The 20,418-nt window shown below is 37.3% G+C and overlaps 2 protein-coding genes across 6 annotated transcripts in view; one reads left to right on the top strand and one right to left on the bottom strand.

Moving 5' to 3' along the window:
• Positions 1 to 5,791: 5,791 nt before the first annotated feature.
• Positions 5,792 to 9,463, top strand: LOC127633399 (lipopolysaccharide-induced tumor necrosis factor-alpha factor homolog). Its single transcript, XM_052112469.1, has 6 exons — positions 5,792 to 6,168; positions 7,126 to 7,273; positions 7,698 to 7,826; positions 8,208 to 8,333; positions 9,045 to 9,195; positions 9,355 to 9,463. The coding sequence occupies exons 2-6, from the start codon at positions 7,138 to 7,140 to the stop codon at positions 9,461 to 9,463; spliced, it is 651 nt and encodes a 216-aa protein (XP_051968429.1). The 5' UTR covers positions 5,792 to 6,168; positions 7,126 to 7,137.
• A 5,347-nt stretch (positions 9,464 to 14,810) lies between these two features.
• The window catches only part of LOC127633398 (myocardin-related transcription factor B-like), a 33,690-nt gene continuing 28,082 nt past the window's right edge, over positions 14,811 to 20,418 (bottom strand). For 4 of the 5 annotated variants that reach the window (XM_052112463.1, XM_052112464.1, XM_052112467.1 and 1 more), the window contains 7 exons: positions 19,914 to 20,082; positions 18,103 to 18,888; positions 17,802 to 17,954; positions 17,265 to 17,429; positions 17,063 to 17,179; positions 16,883 to 16,943; positions 14,811 to 15,298 (listed from right to left, as the gene is read on the bottom strand). In XM_052112463.1, coding sequence (XP_051968423.1) covers positions 14,817 to 15,298; positions 16,883 to 16,943; positions 17,063 to 17,179; positions 17,265 to 17,429; positions 17,802 to 17,954; positions 18,103 to 18,888; positions 19,914 to 20,082 — 1,933 coding nt within the window. In that variant the 3' untranslated portion in view covers positions 14,811 to 14,816. The remainder of the gene's footprint in view (positions 15,299 to 16,882; positions 16,944 to 17,062; positions 17,180 to 17,264; positions 17,430 to 17,801; positions 17,955 to 18,102; positions 18,889 to 19,913; positions 20,083 to 20,418) is intronic. The other variant, XM_052112465.1, reaches the window with a different exon arrangement.

Genomic DNA, 20,418 nt, shown 5'->3' with positions numbered 1-20,418 from the left:
AGTATTTTTATAAATAAACAATAACCAGCATTATTAAATGCAGACATTTTTTTTAATTGTTTGTTCATGATACACCATGTTTTATCTAATGGTCATGTATAGGACCTTATTGTAAAGTGTTACTTAAAATTGATTACAAATATTTTCCTTTTTTGTTTATTCTACTGATGTCTCATCATTTCTCTATTCAGATTCATGTGACGAAATACTACAAAGAATTAAAATGTGTAAAATGTCAAATGTGAATGAGCTGAGCTCAATAGGAAAAAATATATTACTTCACTGATTCTTGAGATAACGGACAAAACATGTTTAAAATCTGATTTGTATTTTTTTTTTATTGCTAAATTAATTTGAAATGGATATATTTGTAGACAAAAATCTCAGCAAACGAACCATGTAAAAGATGAGGTTTTATAAAAGCTCTTGTTTCTGAAAATGTACATTTATTCACTTCATAACTTACACTTTATAACATAACTTTTTTCTCTTTTCACACTATTCAGAATATTCTGATGGAGTTGACAAAATTTTTCTATCTTAACCATGGAACACTAGAACCATTTTGAGCCATTTTCCTCCATTAAAGCTGCCTCTATAGCCTAAACCAAAATGGCAAAATAAATCCCACAGTTCTAACAGAATTGATCAAAATGGCAATGTTAGTTGAAGCTGTGACCGCAGAGACTTAAACATTGTTAGATTAAAATATACTTACCAGACCATGTGTCCTACTGTTGCATCCACCATGAGCAGGAAGTGGTAAAGAGGTACTCAGAGTTATAGTTGACCATGGCGTTATCTGATTTATTCAGTATTATAAAAAAGTCTGATGGAGTTGACAAACGTGAGGACACAAATTGTATCTTTTTTTTATGTAAAATATTATTTAAAGTTTACTTTGTATATTGTTTGATATCTTACAGATCCCTACCTTTAATTTGATATTAATAGTTATGAATTAGTTGCATTTTTAAACAAGTATTTTGGCAGTTTAACTTTTTGACCTGAGGACAGGTTAAGTTACATGTGCTTCCAAGTATAGAGCATGCATTTTAAAAAGTTCTACTGAAATTATTTAAAAATTAATAATAAATGCCCTGAGTATACATACTTATTTTAACCTAAAATCTTGTTGGATACAAAAAAAAAAAAGTTCTCCTGCTCTCCATTCTGGTCCCACTCTATCACTGGCACAGCTCGAAGTTCAGGACACAAAGTTCTACATAGCAGGGGAGAAGGACGGCATAGATGTCAATGTGAACATCACACTGCATTTTGAAAAGAAGTTTGCAACAAGGCTTCTGGTAGAGGAGGGGCTGCAGGGCTTAATGAATCAGGAAAGGTTTGATATCAAATGACTCACTTGGCCACTTCAGGGCTGCCAGGAGCCTGTCAGGAGACACCCGCTAAGGTTTGAACTGAAAGGAATGAATGGACATGAGTCAGCAGGAAATGAGATGAGTAAGAGTTCTGATTGCTCCATTAACACTAACACACAGTACATGGATGGATGGAGATCTAGTTTAAATGATCAGACACTGTCAGAGCTGTCCAGCCCGTATCAATCTTGAGATTCACTGCACAAAGCCTTAGCAAATTGTCAGGGGCAATGGACAAAATTAAATGTACAAAGGAAAGATGTTAACAGGTCTGTTGAATCTCACAAAATCAGTAAATAAGAAATATTAATTTGCAGAAGACAAAGCACCTTTTTGGGACTATTGGGATTTTTTTTACATTGTGTTTTTATTTTCCACAACAATTAAAATAGCCTCTGTCCTCTTTGTCATTACCGAATGCAAAAATGTTATTCTCATTACTGTAATCCAAATTTTGATGAAAACGAAAGTCCAGGAGGATATTTATCTAATTATGTAAATCACAATACAAGGGTACTGCCACATACCTCACCCCTGTGACAATTCTTCCAGAAATCTTCCAAACTCAACTTAAAAAACAAAACAAAACACATATTACAGAAATGAGAATCTTATATGATAATCACTGTAGAGGTAATTTTTCACTCTTTACAAGTAATGTTGCAAAACAAAAACATTCTCAATGGTTCTGAAAATAGGCTTCATTTTTATGCAAATTATTTTTTTATTTTTTTATTTTGGGATGTAATATGATTTATTTATTTTTTCATGACATTCACCAAGATGGTAGTTAGCTCTGCATCTTAACAGGGTCTCTGGCAGCTAACACTCACAGACCAGGTGGTCTTTTTTTTAGTCATATAAACTGCGAGCAGGTCAGACCGGTGTTGACTGCAGAGAGACAAGCAGTTCTCAGTACATCCTTCTACTTGGAGATCTGATTTGTCCGCTCTCCTCCTCCTCCTTCCCCACGTGGACATATGCACACACTCTCTCCCTCGACTTCTGAGTCTGCACTGGCTCGCAGCAGATTAGCACTACGTCACAGACAAATCAGCACAGCTGCCATACTGATACACACTCACACTCAACATTATGTGCAGTGATTGTAAAATCTTTGCTGTCATTAAGCTGCAAAGTCTGTTTGACTCAAATCAACTGCCCTCCAATGAACTTGCCAAGAATTAAACATAAATGGACCTAGAATACAGTTTTCAGCTAAATGTAAACCTTTAAACCATTGTGAAACATAAAGCAATTCATGAAACAAGACAAATTGTGTTAAAATGTAAAATAAACAATTATGGAATAAATAAATTGCATAGATTTATAACAATTAAAACACAAGACAATTTTCCCCGACCCGACATTTATTAATTATTGGCTACCCTTGTCCTGAGAACACCTTTGTTCAACCTGTGAGTGAAAGGAATGTTTCACCCAAAAATGAAAATTCAAGCATAATTTTCTAACCCTCATGCCATCCCTGATGTGTATGACGTTCTTTCTTCTGCTGTACACAAATGAAGATTTTTAGAAGAATATCTCCATTTTGTAGGTCCATGCAATGTAAGTGAATAGTGACCAAAACTTTGAATCTCCAAAAATCACATAAAGTTGTGGGTGAGAATTAAACACATGTTTTCAAGTCCTTTTTTCTATTAATGATCTTCCCAGTAGGTGGCGATATACATGGAGAATGCGAATTGCCAAAAACAAAAGACGAATAATGTGAAAGTGGACATTTACACCGATCAGCCACAACATTAAATCCACCTGAATAATATTGTGCAGGTCCCCCCTCGTGCTGTCAAAAAAGCGCCAACCCGCATCTCAGAATAACATTCTGAGATGGTATTCTTCTCACCAGAATTGTACAGAGTGGATATCTGAGTTACTGTAGACTTTGTCAGTTCAAACCAGTCTGGCCATTCTCTGTTGATCTCTCTCATCAATAAGGCATTTCAATCCACAGAACTGCTGCTCACTGGATGTTTTATGTTTTTGGCACCATTCTGAGTTAATTTTAGAGACTGTTGTGTGTGAAAATCCCAGGAGATCAGCAGGTACAGAAATATTCAAACCAGCCCATGTGCCACCAAAAATTATGCCACGATCCAAATCACTGAGATCACATTTTTCCCCATTCTGATGGTTGATGTGAACATTAACTGAAGCTCCTGACCTATATCTGCTTGATTTTATGCACTGCACTGCTGCCACTATAATAATTAAATATATATATATATATATATATATATATATATATATATATATATATATATATATATATATATATATATATATATATTTAAGATGGATTTGGACTAGATTACTTTGAAACCAACATACAAAACCACTGCAAGAAAAACACACATTTGTGAAATTTGACCTTTGACTCAAAACCATGTAATTACCTATGACCCTTAAGACAAACTTCACTTATGAAAATTACCCCCAGTTTTCCTTATAAAAACTGTTAGAAACAAAAGAAAAAAGCAGCTAGAGTAGATAATTCAGCATCAAACTTAGATTTATCGATACAATTTCATAATGTGAGTAAAATAGCCTGAGCAACGGATTTATCAACACTCAGTTGCAGTTAGCAACACAATGACTTCATCATTCCACAGACAGCCTGCAAAAGAAGCAAAGACTGCAGCTACTTTGAGCAGCGTAACAATATTTGCAGACTACATGTGCTTGTGCTTTCTTCTGTGTTCCGTTGCCCACTGTTTCAGACCCCTCCTTTCATCTTATTGTCTGTTCAAGCCCCTCCCCCTGTGATGTCATCATCCAAGATCACGTTTGGCACATGGGCATGCAGCAGAAACTGGACCCAGTCTATCTGGGTGATATTTTGTAATCTTATAGACAGAGGAGATAAAGGAGAGGAAAAAAGATGGATCAGAGAGGAAATGATGCAAAAGAAACAGTTTTTTATAGTGTAAAACAGAAGGTAAAAATGAAGATAGATTGGGGAGAGGAAGGGGCTGTGCAACACTCACATTACACACAGATAAACTCCAGCTGAGACCACTGAAATGGGAAGTGGTCCTCAGTGATTTCATAGACTTGCTCACTGTGAACCAACGAACACATGATTCCAGCCTGCTTTACAAATACAAAGATACACAAGCATACATAGACTCTTAGAAACACAAAAACAATGCACCAAGAACCATCATATCAGGCTCTGTCAGTAGGTCAGGGTGTTTACCTCAGTCCTATGTTAATTCATTGGTTCATATTTCAGGTTGCTGGCTGCTTCAGTATGCTATTGTATGTAAACGTCTGACCTCTAGAGGTGAAGGCCAGGATAGGATGGATTAAAGGAATAGTTCACCCAAAAATGAAAATTCTCTCATCATTTACTCACCCTCATGCCATCCCAGAGATGTATGACTTTCTTTCTTGTGCAGAACACATTTTATGATTTTTTGAAGAACATTTCAGCTCTGTAGGTCCATACAATGCAAGTGAATGGGTGCCAAAATGTTAACACTCCAAAGTGCACATAAAGGCATCATAAAAGTAACCCATATGACTCCAGTGTTTTAATCCATATCTTCAGAAGTGATATGATAGGTGTGAGTGAGAAACATCAATATTGAAGTCATTTTTTGCTAGAAATTCTCCTCCCTGCCCAGTAGAGAGTGATATGCATGAATAATGTGGATCGCCAAAAACACAATGGTCAGTAAATGATCAAATAATTGTAATTTTTGGGTGAACTATCCCTTTGAAAAGTCTCTTTGAGAAGTTTTTTTTAGTTCTTTTCAAAGTAGGAAAGTTTGTTAATGAAAAGTAACATGATCTTTAAAAAAAATAGTGAATAGCTGAAGTTAATACTTAATTATTTAATCATCATTACTACTTAAAAATCATTCTTAATAAAGAAAAACTATCCATACTTTTTTACACCTTAAAAATTGCACTTTGTGTGTGAGAAAGGAACTTTAGAAATAACATGTATTATTATTTCTACTTGTAACAAAAATAAATGATGTCATGATAGCCATGTTTTTTACTGCTGTTTTATCCTTTATCAGTTTTTAAATCAGATTCATAATCATACATACAGCTAAATGCATTTTTAAGGATTTATCTCTGGGTATCTTTATGATCCGCATTCAACAACCATTGAAAATCTTAACCCTGAATCCTAAACCCAACACTCATTGAAACCTTTAGGAATTTTTAGATTTTAATGAAAGTTAATTTAATTTAGTCTCTTCACTAAGCCGCTTGAATTGTGGGGACAGTTGTGAGATCATCACACTGTAGGTGAAACACAACCACACACACACATACACAAAGAACCAGTAAAGTTGACGGTCAGTACATCACATTTTACAGGACATTTGACTATGAAAATAACATTCAAGCCCATATGGAAATAAGATCTTAGATGGTTTAGTTCTAACAGACGTGAATGGAGCAAGGCAGGTGAATGTACTGGAGAATTGAGCGTTATTTACTGTGAAGCTTTCTACTGATTGAGCTTGTTTTTTTTATTAATTATTGATGTCTTCTCATTTTATGATCCACATTCACACCACAATGGGAACAATGCTGTAAGAGATTATGGGGAAAAAATCTAAACTGCATAGTAAAAAAATATTTCAAAAGAAGAACAGCTGGACAAGGACTACAAAAGGAATACTAATTGGAGCAAACTGACTATTATCCCCATCACACTTCAATACTGTCTACATTTCCAAGATTGAAACTGGACTGTGACTCAACTACTCAGAGAACAAGAACAGCACCCCAGTGCCTATAGGTAATGCCATGTACCGATCATTAAATTCAGGGTTGACAAGAGTCTTATTTTTTTTTTAGAGACAATATTAAAAATGTATTTCTTTTTTATAATTTATCTTTTAAATGGGCTTTCTGTCTACCGTAAGTGGTATGTATGAATGATAGATTCAAATTGTCAAATAAAGTGTTAATAACGATGGCCAAAAGTTAATAAACATTACAAGAAAATAAAAAGACACCTGAAATCATCTGCATCCAAATCTCACTTTGTTAATGCCTTTTGTGATACTTAAAAACCTGCCATATTAGACAACTCGTTTAGTGCAACTCTTCTGCGTGTAATGGTATGGACTTTCTTACACTTTTACATTATTGGCAGATGCTTCCTTAACAAATACAGATACTGTATACAAAAGTGCATATATTAATGAATTATAAGCAGTTCATTTTTGTACTTATTTTGCTAAATTAGATCTATATTTCTACAAGTTCAGCAATGATTGCTTGACTTGTTAAGTTACCACTGGCTATTTGTTTACTTAGGTGTTTACATCATATTATGTCAAAGATGCATATTTTTAAGATGTAGAAAATGGTGTTGTAAAACTTTTTTTTTACTGAAAGTCAGAACCCCCGTAACCCCCCCCCCCTTGTTACCAAGATTAACAGTAGGTTAAAAGTGTAAAAAATTGCTACAGTTTTAATGTTGCATCAACAAGAAATTGTATGGTGTTTGCAAACATTTGGTCAATCATGTACATTCATGTATAGATATATTCATGTGAACTTTTCAGATTCACAACGGACTCAGTAATATCTAGAAACATCTATTCTGTCTAATAGGAATAACTCAACAGAGGACTGAATAATTTTTTTTTTTAAGTAAAATAACAGTAGGGCTTTTGGTGATACTGGTATGGTCAAAATGTAAATATTTTCAAATGAGGTTGTAAAATCAATGAAATATGGCCTTTAGGGCAGCAGCACTATGATCCCAGTGCTGTCAGGGGGCTTTACACATGATGACGACACGACCCTGTGGAGCATCCTTTTCAGAAGGCAACAGCTCCAAAACCGCCTTGAGTTTCTTCAGGTGATTCAAAAGAAGAGCAACATACTGGAAGGTAAAGAAAAGCTTGCAAGCAGACACATGCCCTTCTTAATAAGACTGATATATACCAATATTAAAACAACGATGATATGAATAAAGACATGATTGACATGAAACATGACTCTATAAATAATACATTTAATCTACTTTGATATATGCAAACATTACTAGAGCAATTTGGGTGGAATAGAAACAAGGACAGAGAGAACAATAGTAGGCTATTCAGCTGCTACATGTAGATAACATGCAAACTTTGACCTGATATTCACAGTTATTCCTCTTTCACTCTTCAAATATAAGTGGTTGCATCTACTTTGCTGGGCACTTTGAACATTCAAATTGCAATGACACAGCTCTTACCTGTAATCCATGTGCAATATTAATTTGACTAGTTAGTACAAACAATAATTTGGCTGATGTTAATTTACATTTTCTAGAATCCCTTGCAAATGATGAGGGCCCATCTGAACTGGAAAGGATAGAGGAAGAGTTGAAGCTTCTGGAGGAAAAAGAGAAGGAGTTTCTCAAAGTGAGACCACAGCCCACTGAAAAACCCCCGGACAGAGGCAAGCTTACAGATTCAAGACTTTAACCTCCAGCCAAAGAAACAAAAGTATTTGCAAAGCAACTGTGAAAAGGAGGAATTAGCTAAATTAAAAATACAAATTTATTATAACAGTAAATTTCTACTAGACATGTTTGCTGAAGTGTTTGTTAAAATACATTAAAGATAATAAAAAAAATACATTTAATTTTAAAATAACAGCAGAACAGTACATGCTTAAAGCGATATTATAGCAAGTAATATATGTATCTCTTTATGCTGAGAAAACCACCACATGAACGAACGCATTACTGTACCAGGCACACAGAAAGCATCAGGATCTATGAATGGGTCGATTTTAAAGCTTCCAAATGTAACATTAATTGTCTCATCTTGTGTCCAGATCTTGGCCATGATTTACTTGCCGTGACAGATGCGAAAGGTCAAATACAAGGACTGTACGTTCTCCCCTTTTCTCTCTCAGAAGCTATTACTGCTCCTTACATTCCTCCGCAAGAGGAAACAACAGGTAAATAAACAGTCATGCAGTTTTAAACAGCACAATCTTTGGGAGCCAAACTTGTCTAAACCTAAGTGACACATCTGACACATTTCAGAGCAGCCAAAAGCTCCAGAGCCTGTCTTTCAACAGCCAAACAGTCCAAGTCCAAATCCAAAGTCATATCCAAGTCCAGTTAAGACTATGAGTAGAATAAGTTGTATGAGCATATGATGTGTATGTGAATGAGTCAAAGAATGGATTTGTTTACCATGGTACGTTTCGGCCTGCTCATGATAATGATTTTAATGAAAATATGATTGTTTATTTTTTATCTTAATTAATTGATGAATTGTTGCCTAGTTTATAGAGTCTTCATGACACCCCAAACAAACTAAACAGGTTTCATAAATGATTTATATGTAAAATGGAAAATCTAATAGCCTCTAACCCTTAATGAAACAAAACAATTCATGGGGCTCTTCACACAATGTTCTTGCATTCATCAACTATGGAAAACATGCCTTGAGATGAATTTATAAAAATGTTTTTATCTAGATATGTATCATCTTAAAAATGGGGTGCTCATGGCGTGAGGTGCTGATAAAACCGCCAAATGTGTCGCAATGGTCAAATATGTCCGTCTATAGTTTTCAGAGAAAAACTATGCAAAAACAGTGCAGATGTTTGCAAAAGTGAAATCTGTGTGAATGCCCCCTAAAAAGTGTTTTACCTCCCCAGAGCCCCCAGTGCAGACAATACCCTTGGATGACCTCCCCATGACTACGGCCACAGTGAAGTGTCCTTTCTGCCAAAAAATTGTTGACACTGAGGTTCGCTACAAAATTGGCAGCAATGTCTTCCTCTTTTGCTGTCTCTTATCCATGGTGGGGTGAGTAGTATTTAACAATTAATAATGTTCATTATTCAAAGAGTGTCTTTCTGCAGATCAATTATTTAACAAAACCCATAAAGCAGTTGTTTGTTTAGGCTACATAGTGTTAGAATATTTGAGAACACTGACATTCTAATTCTGTCATTGCTGGGCTAGGTGTCTGGCTGGATGCTGCTTGGTCCCCTTCTGCACGAATCGCTTCAAAGATATTGCCCACAAGTGTCCGTCCTGCCACAAAGACGTTGGTAAATCTCATAGACTTTGAGGCACAGCAAGCACGGCACTTGGTCTGTGATAGTATGACTGTAAGAACAGACCCAGTTGAGAGTGGAGCTGGGCACAGGAAGCTGTCAGGGAGAATCACGTCATTAGGGCCTCATTTTAAGAGGAAAGGATGTTTATCTTTGCCAAGGGCGTTTGAAGAATTTCCATTGATCATCTTATAAATATGGGGGGTTGATTACTGGCTGAATTATCTTCCCCCATCTCTCCCTGGAATATTCGCCCCTGATCCCTGCACTTACAGAATTGTTTGGGGAATAGTCATTATTTGGCTTTTCACATTTTGTTAACACTGTTCATACTTTACCCTGTGTTAGTATTTAATCCTGGGTATTAATTTATTAATAACACAATGTGCAATTGTAAACACTTGGTTAATGTTCTTATTTGAATATTTATGAGGTTGGTTGATTGATTGCACGAATGCAGCTCGCATGTCCATCTGTCTAAATGTCACCATGGAAATCCACGGTGGTTGGTTGGTCCTCTGAAATTTACTACAGAAATAATACTCTCTTCCTCACCCAAATTAAATTGTTTGCCTTTGCTACTTCTGCGACTGTCCTGAGCAAAGGAATTTTTAACGAGGTTAACACTGAAGCAGTTTATGACTGGTTGTCTGTTGCTAAACAACTTGCTGTAGGATTCTTACATGATATCGTTTAAACTGTAAACTCTTGGATTTTAATGTGCACAAGCAGTGCCGTTCGCCCTCTAGAGCAAGGTTTTATAACCCAGGGGTAAAAGCATTGCAAACCCTCTTTCGAAATTACAAATACGCTTGCTAAACCTAGTGTTAAAAATCATCTTGAGCCAGGATTTAAAAAGATGATACCTGTAACCCTGGGTTAAGTGCAGTGTGACAAGCCCTTATGTAGGCAAAATGTGCAAAATAAGTTAAGACATGATAACGTGCCTTTTTGAACATATTGTTTGTGGTACATGGAAATCCTTACATACCAAACAATAACAAGTAACAGGATCTAATGCACTGTTCTAACATAGTGGTATCTCCCACAAGGGATTTATATTAACCACTTTTGTGCATGCATGCAAAAAAAAAGTTAGGATGATAGTCTCCAATTCATGACTGTGGCAATAATCAAAGGCACCAGGACAAAAGTTGCCTTTTAATGCAATCACCTTTGTAAATGGATAATATACTGTTATAGTCTAGATTTTTAAATGCTCGTTTTGAAACACATAAAAATCTCTAAAATAATACTAGTTTGCATTCATGTATTAGCAGAGTAAATGAGTCTGGAAGAGAGCCAAGGAATGGTTACAGGAAAATACTAGAACCTACTGTCACTATGAAAACAACTGCATATTCCAACCTCACTGATGATCAAACAAAACTAGTGCATATATATATATTTGATTTGATAAATTTTGTCATGAAACTTTCCAGTATATCATGGAAAATGCTAAGAGCCCAGTTAACATTTGTAAAGATACGTAATAACTGCGTGTGAACTTATTTCGGACTTGTTTGTAAAATTTTTCATGCTTCATAATTTTTAAGTTAAGTTAATTTATAACACAAATAAACAACAACAGACACAGTAATTTCTCTGATATATTTAAGAGACTCAAACATCTTTTACAACAGTAATTTCAAAGTACACATATTTTCTGTGACATGATGGCTTACATCTTTTACAACAGGAATTTCAAAGTACATATATTTTCTGTGACATGTGATGGCTTACATGCATCTTTAAAACTATTCACAAAATAGAGCTCATAGATGCAGCAAACATGTATAAAAATATGTATTACATCCATTAAAATATATATGCAATGTGCAAAACATATAGCATAGAAATTATGATTGCTCTCCCGCTGAAATACAGCACTCAGTATAAAATGCAAGTTTGTCACCTTATTGCTTCACTCTCCAAATGCAATGCTATACACCTAATAGGACCGTATGCTTTTCAAGCTGTACAGTATAATTTTATACTCTACATTTCATTTTTCTGTCGTAACTGCACTTTGAATGAACATTGCCTATGAAATGTGCTAAATAAATACATTTGCCTTGACCCATAATAACCTAGTTACATTTACACATCTTGTTTAATTAGCCATTCAATAACAAGTCTCCTAAATTAAGTGGCCTCTTTGGTCATTTGAATTGTTCAGTTTAAATTACATAAAACCCCTAAAAAACAAAGAGGCATCAAATGTTGGAAACTTAGCAAGGCCATTGTATCAATAATCTTCTCCATCTACTTGCAGAGAAAAAGTTTTGTAGCTGTACACACAATATTTCACCATATCACATTATTACAGCGGCAATTGAAGTGGCAAAAAATGCTCTGAACAGTCACAGACACATGCATTACCCTTTATTTAACAGTTGACTAAATTTGTCCCCAAAGCCACAAATAGCAATGAACGATTATACTAGTAGAGACTAGCAATCGGCATTATTTTTGCCTGGATAGGCCACAATTTGTTCAGTATGCACTGCAACAGTACAAAGCCTTAAAAAGTGGGCTGATGAATAATGACCATCAACAATCGTTAGATCTTTGAGCTGATTATAACATACCACTGACTCTCTTTTATAAATCCTCATCTGTAAAGGTGCTTTGATGCTGTGTGACTATTCTATTTGTGATGAGCAGTTCATCTCTGCAGCACAAATCTTGTACAAACTAAATTTACATCGACACATTTCCCTTTGAATCAAACATATTTTGTGTCACATAACCAAGCCAAAGCCGATGGACGTGTATTGCCTTGCTGAATGGAAAGGCGTTATACTTTTACAACATTGACAGATTTTTTAGAGCAGGATATCATTTTGTTTTAAATGTTTCCATGAGGTGGCTGAAAACAGATCAAAATATGAAACCAGAAATGGTTACACAGAAAAAAAAGGAGGATATGTTTTTCTAAACCACATTAAATCAATTAGATTACTTGCATGCTGCCAAAATGCTTACTGTTGCTCATTTACACAAATATTTCATTTGGATGCATTTACATTGATAATTTTGCTATTTTTATTTTTTTGCAGTTTAGAACAATAAAAATAAACTGTAATGAAGGAAAACAGACAAAAACAAAATAAACATAACCACACACACCCACATACACATGATTACAGATAAAACTGAAGGTGGAAGCTGAAAAAAATTTAAATAAATTGCTAAAAAAACATTTCATACAGCGAAAACAGACAATAATGTTCAATATTGTCAAACTTGACAATAATTATTTAGTAATTATTAAGCTGCCACAACAGTCGTCAGTAACTGCTTCAACTGTCTGGACAGGTCCACTTTTAAAACATAACTCCAATGAGTTTTGCATTTTCAACATTTCTTGTTCTTATTCCAGGAGGAATAAACAGTACAAAGAACCCCTATGTTCATAAATAAAATAGTGCTGATAGCGAGACAGTTGCATTTAGTGTCAGATGTCAACTTTGATGGCTTCATTTACATAATTACTTTAAAAAGGTAGCAACTCTAGTAGAGCTTTGTTCAGTGGCATCAAAAATAAGCAAATTAATCCACACATTAAAAATAGTACATAATGTAGTCAATCTGGGGAAAAAAGAGGAACTTTCCTCACAGAATGGTGCACATAAAATCAATAGTCAAACACACAGCATTCTATAGAAGGTCCATTGAGGTGACGTACAATCACACACAAACACATAGACACAAATAAAAGGCCAGACTTTCAACAAATCTAACTTGACATAGGTTTCGTTCTTTTTCTTTTTTAATTTATAAATATTTGTTCTCAGATTAAGTATTTACACAAGACTGAATTCATTTCAGTCTGTTTAACAGTCTACAGTTAGAGTAGAAGAACCGGTCGCCAATCAGAATTGGACTTTGATCCTCAAATTTGCCTGAAATTTTGATCTATGAGCCAAGCGTATCTATGACGTAAATGAGCCACAATTTCCTTATTTGCCTAAATATGAAAAGATTATATCTGCCTGAAATTTTCTGTCTGCTAACAATATCTTCCAATCCCGTTCAAGACCGTGTCAGACATTTTTGCATACAGACAATCGGCAACTGTGCCAACTTTGTGAAATATTGATTGGTCCATCTTTTAAATTAAATTCAGATCAGAAGAAGTCAGGTTGGCTAAAAGTTTTATAAAATGAAATAAAAGAAATCTGTGATATGGTAAACAATCTTCTCCATCATGTTATTTGCCACTAAACATCGAGCAGACACCAGGCTGTTAATGCAGTCAGTGCTGAAAAATAGGATTCTAGGAAACGTAGTTTGACTGGGCAAGGTATATGTTTTAACCCAGGATGAATCTAAGATTCTCATCCTCTACACAAACACTCATTGTCAATTTTGTGCAAACAACGCAACATTTTGTCTGAAACAGACTGCCTGCCCATCCTAATCAGGACTTTGAATTAGCTGTGAGGATATTTATAGACTGACTACAAAACAAAATTGATGTCAATGGAACATGACCACAAAAAAAAAAAAAAAAAAAAAAAAAAATATAGCAGCAAAATGAGCAATAGAGCAGAATTCAATCTGCCAAAAAGCAGCTCCTTCTCAACATGGCACAGAAAGGAGAGCACATTCAGGATTTAGCCAGCAATATCCATTACAGGATGTGTTTGAGAAGAGATGGTGAATAGAACTACAGCATAAGTGAAGAATCCAGCTGAGCTGGAGTCTAGTCATGCAAAGCTGCCAGACATTGTGCGGTCTCAAATGAGAATGTCAAACCCTCTCCACACCATGCTCAGTCCCAAATGGTGCACTTGAAGAGAACTCGCGGTTTAGACCGACGCTTATGTGTCTGTGTAGTCCATGAGACCATGGTGTTTCATAAATTTTTATATGCTTTTGCAGGGTGCTCAAATGCGTCCCTTTTCTGCACCACAAGTATGCACAAAGTCCCAAGCCCTTCACTGAAGACTATCCTGTTAGTGCATGAGCTGTGATATCATAAGCAGTAGATGGGGGAATACACAGTACTTTTGAATGGCCATAAATGTAAAAAGATGCTCTTTACAGCCAGAGGGTGTAGATATTGCATCTACCAGCAAGGGCTGATGGGGCCATGCTAACCAGCAAATCCTTGACCCCTTACGCCTGCAATGATGCAAGCCTCCATAGTGCAATACTACCTGATGGTCTACGGACTTGGGAAGGTGACTGCAAGTACTTAGGACAGCATCTGGGACAGAGCCACTCTATCTCAAATTCCAGCATTAAGTACAAATCCCCACTTTCGCTACAGCAAACTCAACTGATAGACAGCTAGTTTGGTGAAGAGATGTATGCGTGAGAGTATAATCGTGTTTGAAGGAGAGTGAGTGCTTCCTCTCAGTCCCAGTGTAGATGCAGTTCATGCATGTCTAGGAATTCAGAGGTGATGCCCAGTGGGTTGAGTCTGCCAATGAGCCCGGGCATAGTAAGGTCCAGCCACTCCATGTTGTCCAGATCAGTTTCCTGCAAACTGAAGGAGAGAGGAGGAGGTGAGTCAGAGAAACCCAGCTCGGATGTGTCCATTGGGGAGTTTGGGTGCTCCAGGATCTGGTTTTGCAGCTCCTCCAACAGGCCCAAAGTCCTCTGCTCAGGCTCTGTGTTCCCAACCAATGTGCCCTCTAGCAGAGCCTCCACCTGGTTGTCAGAGTCCAGGTAGGCTAGGCTGGGCATGGGCTCCACTATGAGAGCAGGTGGGGGTGCCATTTGCACCTGGGCAGGCGGCCGGGACAGGGCGGTGTTAATAGGCAGAGTGGTGATGCAAGCAGTGACAGGCATCATCTTAGACACAGACTGGTCCTGTTGAATAAAGGGGGTGATTTCTGTAGAAAACAAAACAGGGGGACACATGAGTACTGTCATGAAAATAAATATCTAAACCTGAAAGGTTGTATAGATACTGCTCCAAAACCTAGAGAGTTGTCTCATTGTTTTCTGAAACATTTTGAATTGCAACTATAAATTTGTAAATAGGCATTCACACCTGGGTGCGAACATTTGCAACGAATCATGCAAGACAAAGCTAAGCTTTTTTTTTTATGGTGACTGTGCAATTTGTTTTTTCTTCGTCTGGCAACAAAATACCCTGACCAATAAAATATGAGCATTCAATCACATGTCAGGAGCCGTAGCAGTTACCAAAATCAGCACAACAGGTGTCACTAAAGCACAGAAAGCTGCTTTGATCACAGAGAAAAAACACTGAAGTAACCCGTGGAAGAAATCCAGAACCAGGAGTGTGGATGTGTGATTTAATTTGCATCATGTCTTAAAAACTGAAATGTTACATGTCACATGTAAATGATATAACTACATCTCAGCCTTGCATCCCCTTTAAAATCTCTTAATTTATGTAGATTGTCTTCAAAATACATTCCATATTGGTGCATTTTTTTGCCTTTGCATTTAATATTACCCGAGTTCTCTTATATCTCTAATATATTGTGGCATTTTTGCCTTTTTATAACTCTTCTAATAAACAACTTTACAGATCTCGTGTGTCCATCTTCGGCAAATATTTATAATATTAATACTGCTGCTGTTGTAGCCCATCCGACTCAAGGTTGAACATGTTATGCATTCTGAGATTCTATTCTGCTCATTACAATTGTGCAGAGGGTTATCGGAGTTATAGTAGAGATTGTCAGCTCGAACCAGTCTGGCCATTCTCCATTGACTTCTCTCATCAACAAGGCATTTCTGCATGCAGAACTGCTGCAAACTTTCTTTTGTTCTTGGCACCATTCAGAGACTGTTGCATGTGAAAATACTCAAGAAAAACTCAAACCAGCCCATCTGACATCTAAAATCATGCCATGGTTGAAATAACAGATCACTTTTTTTCCCCATTCTGATGGTTGATGTCAACATTAACTGAAGCTACTGACCTGTATTTGCATGTTTTTATGCATTGCACTGCTACCACGCAATTGGCTGATTAGGTAATGGCATGGATAAGTAGGTATACAAGTGTTTCTAATAAAGTGGTCGGTGGCTGTACATGGCAATAAGATACAATCAGTATTGTTCCAATTGATATCATGTTTAAACATGGGAAGGTCATTGATAACAGCACTCTGCACCTATAAAACTGGGGGCGGCTGTGGCTCAGTTGGTAGAGCGGGTCGGCCACTAAGCAGGGTTGGTGGTTCGAATCCCGGCCCACACGACTCCACATGCCAAAGTGTCCTTGGGCAAGACACTAAAACCAAGTTGCTCCCAATGGCAGGCTAGCACCTTGCATGGCAGCTCTGCCGCCATTGGTGTATGAATGTGTGTGTGTGAATGGGTGAATGAGTCACAGTGTAAAACGATTTGAATACCGTTATGGTAAAAAAGGCGCTATATAAGTGCAGACCATTTACCATTTATCTAAACCCCAACTCTCAAAAATATGAAGAACTCACCTCCACTTTCTATTAAAATGTCAAAGAGATCATCCATCTGTTGACTCGTTGCTGTTGGAATCTGAAGACCAATAAAATTAAATGGATGATTTTTCATTTCAAGATCAACATATTAAGGTTACCTGTTGAACCAACCCAATATGAAGTGCTGTGCGTGAACATGTGTAGAAAACACATCACCTCTGTGACTGCAGGATTCTGTAGGTTGCGGGTCTGTTTGACGGCCTCCTCATAGCAGGGCGGCTCTCTGTTTTTGGGCATCTGGCTGAAAGCTGAGGGTTTCTGGATGAAGGGGGACTGAGAGTGAAAGGTGGAGTCAATACAGAACAAAACACTGACAAAGTACACTCTAAAACATCTCAAAAGGATCAGTTTATTTTACCTTATTTAGTGGCCCATTGATAAGGGAGGGTGGAATTGGGAATGCCCGAGGAGAGATCCTATACTGTGGGAAGCTGCTCAGGAAATGGTGAGGCATCTCCAGTGCTGGGTTCTCACTGGCACCATGTTGGAAAACTGACCCCTCACAGGTGTCCAAAGGGAGGTTCTGTGCAAAGAGCTGCATGTGTAAAAGCTGCATATCATCTAGTTTGACACTGACCAATCTGCTGTAAACTCAATTCTAGACTTCAGCAATGGTAATATGGTTTTATATAACTACATTTGAAGTCAGACGTTTACATACACTTAGGTTTAAATCATTGAAACTAATTTTTTTAACCACTCCACAGATTTAAAATGATCAAACTATAGTTTTGGCAAGTCGTTTAGGACATCTAATTTGTCCATGACAAGACAGATCATTTCACTTTATTCTCTGTCTGTCTGTCTGTCTGTCTGTCTGTCTCACTCTGTCTGTCACTCACTCACTCACTCACTCACTCACTCAATGTAATTCTTGATGAGCATATTATTTTACATTGATGCATGAATGAGGACTGACCTCATTCATTCTGATGTGGTTGTGACTGACTAGCTGCTGTGATGTAGGACTCTCTGCTTTGACAGGCTGTGGCTGGGTGGTCTGAATGAGACCTGGCCCAGATGGGGAGACAGTAGCCTGCAAAACTGGCTACAAAAAAAGACAAACTAAGTATCAAAACTACTAACATAACCTCCAGCAAAGAGGGTCAAAAACAGATAGAAATAATGAATGGGTCCAGGCCCATCAGTATTGACAGAATGCAGTCAAATCACAAAAATAAATAACAGGGTGTTACCTGTAGTTTGACATTAGTGTTCGGCACCTGGATGGTAGTGGTATTATTTGCCAGGGGCATTGGAAAAAGTATCTGAGTGCCCCCATGTTGAGTGGTGAGAAGAGTCTGGGGCTGTCCTATAACCTGTTGCACCCCTTGGTGACTGATAATGAACTGAGGGAGGGGTGCAGGTGTCACCTGGGTGGGGTGTGTCACTAGCATCGGTGTAGTGTGTGAACCCAGAGTGCAGTTGGCAGGAACAGTACTTTCTGTTTTCACAGAGGCCAACATGATGGCTGGGCTGGAAATTGTATTACTTTCTACAGGTGAGGCGGTCTGTCCGCTTCTTTTCTCCACCTCTAGCTGCATCTTCAGCTCTTCCACCAGCTTCTGCTCCTGCTCCAGTTTACGCAGCAGCTCCTTGATCTGCCGTTCCTTTTCGTGTAGTCTTTGGTCCTGCTCCTTGGGAGCAAGAGCTGCCTTAACCACATTGTTGCTGATGCAGTTCTGGGCCTCAGCCTGACCCTCCATGCATGCCTCCTCTCTGCTTTGAAGTTCCGAGGAACCAGGGGACATGGGTGGTGTGGAGCTCATGTTTTCAGAGGGTAGCTGGTAGGGAAAGAGGGTTGTAGTGGTGCTGGATACATCCATAAGTGTGCCACAGGGCTTTGTGTTAGGTCCACTGTAGTTGATGGGTGCAGCAGTGACGGGGTTATCTTGGAAAGGCTTAAGACGTTCAATAAGGTCCATTTTTGTTCCCGACACAGGAAGACCACGTAACTTTAACTCCATTTTCAGCTCTGCTACCTGCCCATATAGAATTATTTTTTAAATAAGCAAGCTGCAACTTAAGGTTGCAAGAAAAGTTTTGTGAACCAATTGTAAACCAATAATAATTAAGTTAAGGTGTTCTGAGATCTCTGTAGTTCAAGACATCAGGCAATTCTTCTAATGAATAGCAAACTCAACATTTGTGCATGTTTTTTAGAGGTCAACTCTAAGCACCATCTAAAATCAGTTTCATTGATTGGACTCCAGACTGACTCACGTCTACTCTTGACTTAGCTGAAGATCACGTTTTATGACCAATATATGAAGAAATTCAGTGTTCAGATAATTTTACCTGACCCTAAATATTACTTAAAGTTTTAAGCTATGCTCAACCAACAGTATTTGTGGCATAATGTTGATAAATAAATTTCACTCATCCATCCTTTTCTTAAAAAAAAAAAAAAGCAATATTGGTTTCAGGGAGGCTGCTTAAAATGGAAGTGAATGGGGGCCAATCCATAAAATACTGACCGTTTCAAAAGCATAGCCATAAGAAATAAACAGCATGTGTGTAAACATGATTTTAGTGTGATAACATAGTTTATTAACCTTTTGCGTACAGTTATAGGCAATTTTACAACTTCGTTGCAACGACAACGTAATATCACAAACCCTAAAACAACTGTAAGAATTACAATTTAAACAAATTTACAGCTCAAAAAACACAGGAGTTTTAAAAGAAGGATTAATGTAAGTGCTTTTATAAAAATATAAGCTTCACATTTCTGCCTTGAAACCCTACAAAAATGTACCCCATTCATGTGCCTCACTTTAATCAAAATGTTTGCTGTTTTTAAAAGAAAAGGATAGAAAAGTAAAAATAAATGTTTGTGGTAATCAACATTTTCCCACAAATGCTGTCGCTTAACATGAATTAAACCCGGAATATTCCTTTAATTCAAAGCTATATTTATTATCTCACTCATTCTTTACACCCCAAAGGTTTACATGCAAGGTTGATTTGGGTTACATTTTGTGTGAAAAATAAAAAACCTTGTTACCTTCATTTCCTCCAGCCTGGCTGGAAGTGTGCCAGCCTTGCGATTGGACACGGTGCTGTTGGGCCGCACAGGTGTTGCTGTGGGCAGAGACACCACAATAGAGGCAGGAAGGCTGCTGGTGCTGTTGATAGCGACTGTGGCACTGCTGTTTTGGCCCTCTATCACAGGCCTGGCAAAGAATTAGAAAGGAGGGAAGCAGAGGGAAGTAGAGTCGAGCAAAATCATAAAAAAATCAGAGCAAGAACAATTTTGTTCATCCATCCCTCTCTACAATAAACAAATACTGTTGAACAATGCAGAGGCAGAAAACAATGACAGTTAAAATAAATATTGGACATGTCCCAATGATGATAAAAAAAAGGAAGCAGAGGAATAACCCCACTGATTTCCTGCCATTAATGAAAATCACTAAACAGGATTTGTTATAGGAAAGCAGGTAATGGTCCTGAGAGCCAACGGCAACAACAATAATGTATTTGTAGACAATTTCCAACCAAAACATTTG

The sequence above is a fragment of the Xyrauchen texanus genome, chromosome 40 (genome assembly GCF_025860055.1).
Source record: "Xyrauchen texanus isolate HMW12.3.18 chromosome 40, RBS_HiC_50CHRs, whole genome shotgun sequence".
NCBI lineage: Eukaryota > Metazoa > Chordata > Actinopteri > Cypriniformes > Catostomidae > Xyrauchen > Xyrauchen texanus.
This window is presented reverse-complemented; position numbering and strand designations above follow the sequence as displayed.